The 7,012-nt window shown below is 44.6% G+C and overlaps 1 protein-coding gene across 1 annotated transcript; it reads right to left on the reverse strand.

Moving 5' to 3' along the window:
• Window positions 1–1,625: 1,625 nt before the first annotated feature.
• LOC126565806 (uncharacterized) lies at window positions 1,626–5,610 on the reverse strand. Its single transcript, XM_050223015.1, has 8 exons — window positions 5,533–5,610; window positions 3,934–5,461; window positions 3,495–3,832; window positions 3,094–3,291; window positions 2,550–2,633; window positions 2,060–2,460; window positions 1,857–1,989; window positions 1,626–1,793 (listed from the first exon to the last, which is right to left on the reverse strand). Exons 1-8 carry the CDS (start codon window positions 5,608–5,610, stop codon window positions 1,626–1,628), a joined length of 2,928 nt encoding a protein of 975 aa, XP_050078972.1.
• Between the last annotated feature and the right edge of the window lie 1,402 nt (window positions 5,611–7,012).

The following is a 7,012-nucleotide window of genomic DNA, read 5'->3' on the forward strand; positions in this document are numbered from 1 at the left end:
AAAAAGGAGAAGGGACAAGCAATAATAATTTTCTTTTGCTAATACTCTATCAATTGCTGCTTTGCAAGCAATAAATGCTTCTGAATTGAGGAAACTTCCATTTTTTATTGGGGGAATTTTTTTTTATCTGTCAATATGATACCTTTACAATTATTAAACGATGTATCTTTTGCGTGTTTATAACGTCGTTTGGACTGAATCATTTATTTGTGATATAGTTTACTGATATCTCTGATCCTTTTCATATAAATTCTATCTTCAATTTTCCACTCTTGCTCCGTTAAATCAATTCCTGGACATTTTTACATTTTGACAGCCAAATTGAAGACAACACATAGTGTTACAAACGAATTTTCAAAATGTGGAAAGCTGTAGTAGGCAAAGTAACAAGAAAAAGGCAGAAATACACAGTGTGCAAAATAAATTTGACGCTTGGCCACTTCGTTTATAGTTCGTGATTGAGTAATAGTATCAAAACAAACGATACGTCATTCGAAAGCCAAATGTTTTTGGAAACAGAGATGAAATTGTCAAGTGAACTTAATAAGTGGAACCTGCGGAAACTATGGAAGCGAACATCAAGACGGCGGCGCAGTGTGCATTAAACACCTTGAAGGATATTCGCAAGCAGGTTGAAACCTGCAACGGAGATTTTGAGGCTGTTGTACAACGGAAGAATCATATCAGGAAGGTCGGATTGCTTACGGAACAACGAGTTCTAGCATGAATTTCAAGGGCGAATACAGCCGAATCCGGGGGCGCCCGCCCTGGATAACCAAAGGGGCCAATGACAAGCCGTATGGGTGTCAACAAGATTCGGAACCTTGTCATACGGCCGCCAAATCGCAAAAATGGCTTAAAGACAATTTTTTTCGATGTTACCACCACTGATTTTTGGCCTCCCAGCTCCGCGGACATCAATCCGAACGACTATCGTGTGGGGCATGGTTGAAAAAGCACCAAATGACCAAACATCCTGCAACACAAAAGCAGAGTTAGTGCAAAAGTTAAGACCGTTTTTGCGGCATTATCCAGGGCTATGGTAGTCGGGGCTTAATCCTGGTTTCGGCAGCGGATACAAGCGGTTATCGATGCCGAGGCTGGTTATTTTGAATAATTGGTGCAGCCAACGTAGTAAGCTAAACTTCGTAGATAAAGATTTTAGTTTTTTTTTTGGTATTTGCTTCATTAAAACCAAACAAATTATTTCCAATTCCCACTGGAACTGTCAAATTTATCGTGCACACCGTGTAAGAATGATCATAAAAAGATCGTTGTGGGCTCAGTTTCTCTGTTATAAAACATCTTTTAACATGCAGAACAATATATTGCAAGAAATATTTCACTCAACTTTTCTATGAATTTAAATAATAATTACTCCATTTATCACGAAAACCAGACACATTTGAACTTTATTATTGGCTGGTAATCAAATGTTCAATGTTAAGAAGAAATCCGTAAATTAAGATAATTGACAACAGCTCATCAATTTCTGAATGACATTGCTTCAAAAAATTAAAAAATATTAACCCATGGAAAATTAAACATTCCTCACCATACTATCCAGTTGACAATATGGCGACGATTACTACCTATTAGTTTGAAAGAAACACCAGTTGTTTAAATTATTTTCGCACATGGAAACGAAGCTGCTTTCGTAACAGATCCAGTACCATCTTGCGCTTGTACGCTTCATTCGCTTCTTTGAACAGTGTTTTCCGATTCTTACGAGCTTCCTTTTCTGCTTCCTTTAGTACATCGAGAGGTAAAAGATCCAGCTCGGAAAGAAGATCCTAAAATCATAAAAATTAATACTGTTGTACGAAACAACAATTCTTTATATGTGTTCCACACACCATTATGTGTTGATGTATGGCGGACAGTTTATCCTTGGCAGATATTTCGACGATTTCAACCTGCCGATGCTGAAGCTTGCGAACGAACAGATACAGCTGCCCAACGGCCGAAGTAGTGATGCGCATGATTTTACTGCAGGTAGTGCATTGAAAATTGTGTTAAAAAGCATATAAAAGCCTGATATTTATACACGTCTACTTACTTGTAAACCGATACCTTCAGCGGTTCACCCAACAAGTCGTAGAATTCAGTCCGCAGTTTATCGTTTTTGCTCTGAATCGATTCCATCTTGGCACCGTACAGATTCAGCAGATCGTGATGATTGGTAAAGTAGCGAGGAAACTGCTCCAACACCTCCTTGTAATGGTAGTCAATCTTGCTAAATACCATCAGCTTCTGGTTGTATTTGTTTATCAAATCGATCGTTCGCAAATTTAGTTGCGTTAAGCCACGCTGCAGCAGGCCCACATCCGGCACACAGCCCGGCAAGCGTTCCAGTTCGGGGAACGTTTTCTCCAGATAGAATGAAGCTATTTCCGTTCCAATATTGCTGCCCTCGGTGCGTATAAAGATGGATTTACAGTTCTTGATGCTTTCTGACACCTGCAAGAGAGGTTTTAGAGAAAAGCGATGCAAAAGGTGAAGACGAAGTGGGATGTGGTGAATGGGAAGCGATGTGCTCTGCACTTTACCGTGTACAACGATCCATCCGGTGCTCGATGGAAGAAGTCATTCTCCAGACGCCATTGAGAATCCATCAGTAAGTAATAGTAGTTCTGTGAATCGAAATAACTCAAACAATTACACGTTCCAACTCTCCATGCCGTAAACTTAAACAACAACAACGAGCGGGTTCGAGTAAAATGTCGGGTCCGGAAGTTTCCTCAAGCAGGTTGTTTCAATTAATCTGAACAATCTCTCACACCTCCACCTCAACACCGGCAGGACACTCGCAGCAACTAAACAAACAACCTTAATTGTCCCACCCAATCACCGCTCCTAAGACCACTCTTTCCGCTCCAAGGCAAGGAGCAAAAACAAATCCATCAAAAAAACATCAACACTCCAAGAAAACCAAACACTAACGTAAATCAAAAGTATTTCGGGGCGTAAAGCACCCAACCTTCAGCCGTTCGGAAAAGTTGCCCGAGAATCTTCCCTGCTTTGGAAAACATTTTCCACTGCGAACCTTCCGGTGCTATAATACCTCGCTCAAGCGCCCGGTACGCTGCTTACCCTAATTTGCATAACCTTCGTCCACCGTTGCTCCAGCAGCAGTATTCGTTCGGTAATGGAATCCATCCTGTTTTGACGATTCTGAAGCAACGCCCGCAGCCGGACCGATTCCTGTGTCGCTTCCTTCTCTTGGTCAGTGGCTGCGACCAGCTTCGAGTACGCTTCTTCTTTCCAAACTTTGAACAGCGGGTGGATGCGCTAGAAAGGTCATTGAACGCATTTCAATGACGCCGATAGGGATGGCGTAAGGTGCAGGTGAGCGAGCATCACACCGAAAAAGCAAACCGAATTTCAAAGTAATAAACAAACTTGACTCTCTCTCTCTCCGCCATTCATTTGCTCCTTTTTCCCGTTGACCGACAACGTCAGCGCCAAGTTCGAACGCTCCCAGTCACCCTTACCTTGCAAAAGTTTTTAATCCAGTTCGCATACTGACGCTCCAAACTTTGTCGGGCACGGCGCTGCAGCAGGTTCTCCTCGATGAAGTACTGCAGGAACACCTTCCGACGCTGGTCGCGCATATTGAGAATGTCCGTCTTTGGGCAAAACTTGCGCACCCGAGGCCGGTAGCGCAGCTCGTGAATGTAGTAGTTATCCCATTCGGTAGCGAGCCGGCTGTAATACTTGGTGGCTGCGCCAAGTTGCTCCTCTTCGAACTCGGGAGCGTTCACTTGCAACCGTTGGCGGACATCTGGACGGGAACGCATCAGGCTGGTGTAGTATTTCGACCGTTGCTTGTCTACAAAACAATATGATTTAATTTGATTTCATTCAAAATCTTATGCTTTAGACTATTTCTGTTTTAACATTGCTATATAACTAACCATAGTCAATACTCACATCGCTTAAAATCTCGCATCTTGTCGTAGAATTCAGGATCAATATAGAATGCTCCTTTTCGAGTATCATTCTTCGACAGGCTCTTGAACCGATTCGGTGGAAATGTTAGTTCCAACTTTTCGGCTGCCGGTTTCGGTTCCTCTAGCCGAAGTCCCTGTAGCTTTGCCTTCTTCCTACTTGTCTCGGACCGGTTGTCATCTGATGCCGTTTCACTGGCTTTAAAATCCTGAAAACTGGTCATACGCTGCTGCAAACTTTCATCATACATCCGACGATACTGTTGCGATTTGTCCTCTATAAACCGATAGTACCGCTGCCGTTTCTCACTCACAACCGGCACGTCCGCAGGTTTCTTCGTCCCGGACACCTTGAGTTCCGTGCGCGAACGACCACTGCTAGAAGCACGGGACGAGCTGGCACCCACGTCACCGTGCTTGCCCTTCTTTCTCCGACCAGCGCGCATATTCTCCAAGGACCGATCGTACAGCAGCATGGTGATACGCTTGAGCCGGTTCTTCTGCAACCACCGGCTGCGCAACCGGTCCTTGCGCCGCTTCTTCTGTCGCTTTATCGTCGGTATGGGGAAGTAGGGTGTCCGCAGGAAGGAAAGGATCTTGACCTCCTCCATCTGGTCCTCGTCCTCGGAGGAGTCGCTGCTTTTCGGACACAACGGAATCCTCATGTGAGATAGGCGGGTATCGATTAGGTTACGCTCACCTTCCTTCTTGGTGTCCATCTCACGGTACGACCGTACCAGGAGGCTCAGCGGAATGCCAAACTTCGTTTCGTTCTCCAGCAGCGGATCCTCGACCGGGAGCCGCGTAAACGGACCGTACATGTGACCCTCCACGTGCGGGATTTTCGTTGACCGGCGCACCTTCGTCACCCGGCGGCCCTCGTTCGAAATGTACTCGTGCGACCGTGTGTCCACCGACGAACACAACTCCGATTCCAGCGTTTCCCGTTCGCGCTTCATCATCTCGATGTTGCTGCGGTTCTGAAAGTTGTACCGCTCCCGCATTGCCCAATCGCGAAAGGAAACGTTCTGGCCCGCTGATGGACGATCATCCTCCAGCAGTATCTTGTCTAACCGCTTGATCATCTCTCGATAATCGTCATTGGTTAACTTCTTGCGCACCGTACAACGTAGCACGTCCGACTGGTCGGATGGTGTGGAATGTTCTATATTACCCGCCGTCTGCAATTCGTCCGTCATTTTCCGTATGAATTCGGTCACATTTTTTGCCTTCCGACGCTGATCACCCCGATGCCGGCACAGGTTCACATTGCGCAGATCTTCCGTCAACGTTTCCAAAATACGGTTCGAGGTACGCATTCTCATCAGCTTCTGCACGGTCGAGAAGCGTTGGGGATGTAATTTGGAGCGAAAGTTAGGCTTCTTACTACCGAGCCCTCCCATGAAGTTCACCTCATTCGGAGGTTTATTGAACGGTATCTCGTAGTTGTGATTGTGGTACGGCAAGTTGGACGATACCTCCTCCCGGTTCCAGACAAAATTTTTCGTTCCCTTTGGGCAAACAAATTAATGTTACTGGATATCTTGTTCAATCGTTCAAACGATATTAATTAAGAACTCACCTGCAAAACAGAACGATGACTGGATGTAGTCGGTTTTGTTCCCGGTAGGAGCGAACTAGCACTTTTTCTTGTGGACATGTTGGCGGAACGTTTGTCACTAGCGGTGGCTTTTCAGAGAATACCTTTGCAATACTGATTGCTAGAATTTTAACCTCCTTTAGTGAGCTGTTTTTATGATAAACAAACTCGTTGCTTAGTATCTGCCAAAGCGTCGTCCTCTATCGTAATCACGTCAGCGAACGCTCAACCATGCCAACAGGGAACTGCGTTATTTACTCTATCCAAACAAACAGGTAGCTCGTTTGCAAGAATTTTATCACGTTTGTTATTGCTCATCGGCATTCTTTTGCATTAAAAAGCATTTCAATGCATTTCCAAATAAAGTCAAACCTTATTTTGCTGTTAATTCTGGGTATTGTTTTGTCACAAACGACTGCAGCGTTTTTGCTGACAGGCGCCATTATTGCCGACTGATATTTGCTCTTTTTCTACTCAAAATTAGATAAAACAAAAACCTCATGCTGTTTAAAATATTTTAAACTCTCACTAGGCCACTTCCAACTCGCCTTTCTTCATCTCATTAGTTTTACAAGGAACCGCATCATTAGTAACTTGAAAGTTTAATTGAATTCTAAAGAATTTCATAATACTTTGTGGCAGAACTATCCGTACATCTGCTAAGTATGATGTGTTCGTTTTTAATCATATAATTCCTCGCAGTAGTTTTCGTACTTCAAACATTAAGCTCCCAAAGAAAATACTTCCTTTTTCTTTACATCTATAGTTTCTTACCTTTCTTGCCAATGTTTTCTATTGCCAATCTATCAATGCAACTCATTTACCAGTTACTACTGTTCACCACCGAACCAGTTTTGTGCAAAAAACCGTATTTACCATCACGACGACTTGTCAACACTTGCTTGGCTTCCCCAAGACCAAGACAAACACACAAACAACAACCCGACAAACCCCATGTCAGCAGATTTTGTTACCAATTCGCAGTCCGATCCGCGCCCGCGCTCCAAACCTGAACTATAATTGAAAGCGTAAACTTTGTTAATTAAGAAGAAGCATCCAACTATTCCGGCGAAACCGGGCGCACGTTTTGTGGTTTCGCTTTTCTAGAAGAATAAACATTTTGTACCGTAGTTTATTGTTTGTTTACCCAGCGCGTAGGGCACAGTTTCGCATGAAACACGGGCACCGGGGGTGCTGCCGATACGCACCGAAGCCCATCAGCCATCATCCACCTGTGCGTGTCCGCGTCGGAATTAATGGGGCGCTCATGCGCAGAGTAGCAGGGATAGTGCCAAAGCCCGGGCCCTTTAAATGAGAGACGCCAGCCAAATTAAGCCACACGACAGCCATCCGACCGGAGTGGGATACAGCAAAATGGAGACATTCATTACGCACAAGACACTGACTAGACGCGTGAAGTGACGGTGCAGAGGGGTTGAACCCCGGCCTAAACGCTGGAAGG

This window comes from Anopheles maculipalpis, chromosome 3RL, assembly GCF_943734695.1.
Source record: "Anopheles maculipalpis chromosome 3RL, idAnoMacuDA_375_x, whole genome shotgun sequence".
In the NCBI taxonomy this organism is placed as follows: domain Eukaryota; kingdom Metazoa; phylum Arthropoda; class Insecta; order Diptera; family Culicidae; genus Anopheles; species Anopheles maculipalpis.

Bases quoted from the DNA above. Each gene is read 5' to 3' on its own strand.
- LOC126565806 (XM_050223015.1), bottom strand. From the start codon at position 5,610: ATGTCCACAAGAAAAAGTGCTAGTTCGCTCCTACCGGGAACAAAACCG. The intron at 3,292-3,494 runs GTAAGGGTGACT...TGACCTTTCTAG, and splicing joins GGATTAAAAACTTTTGCAAG to CGCATCCACCCGCTGTTCAA. The intron at 2,634-3,093 runs GTAAGCAGCGTA...TTCGATTCACAG, and splicing joins CGAAGGTTATGCAAATTAGG to AACTACTATTACTTACTGAT.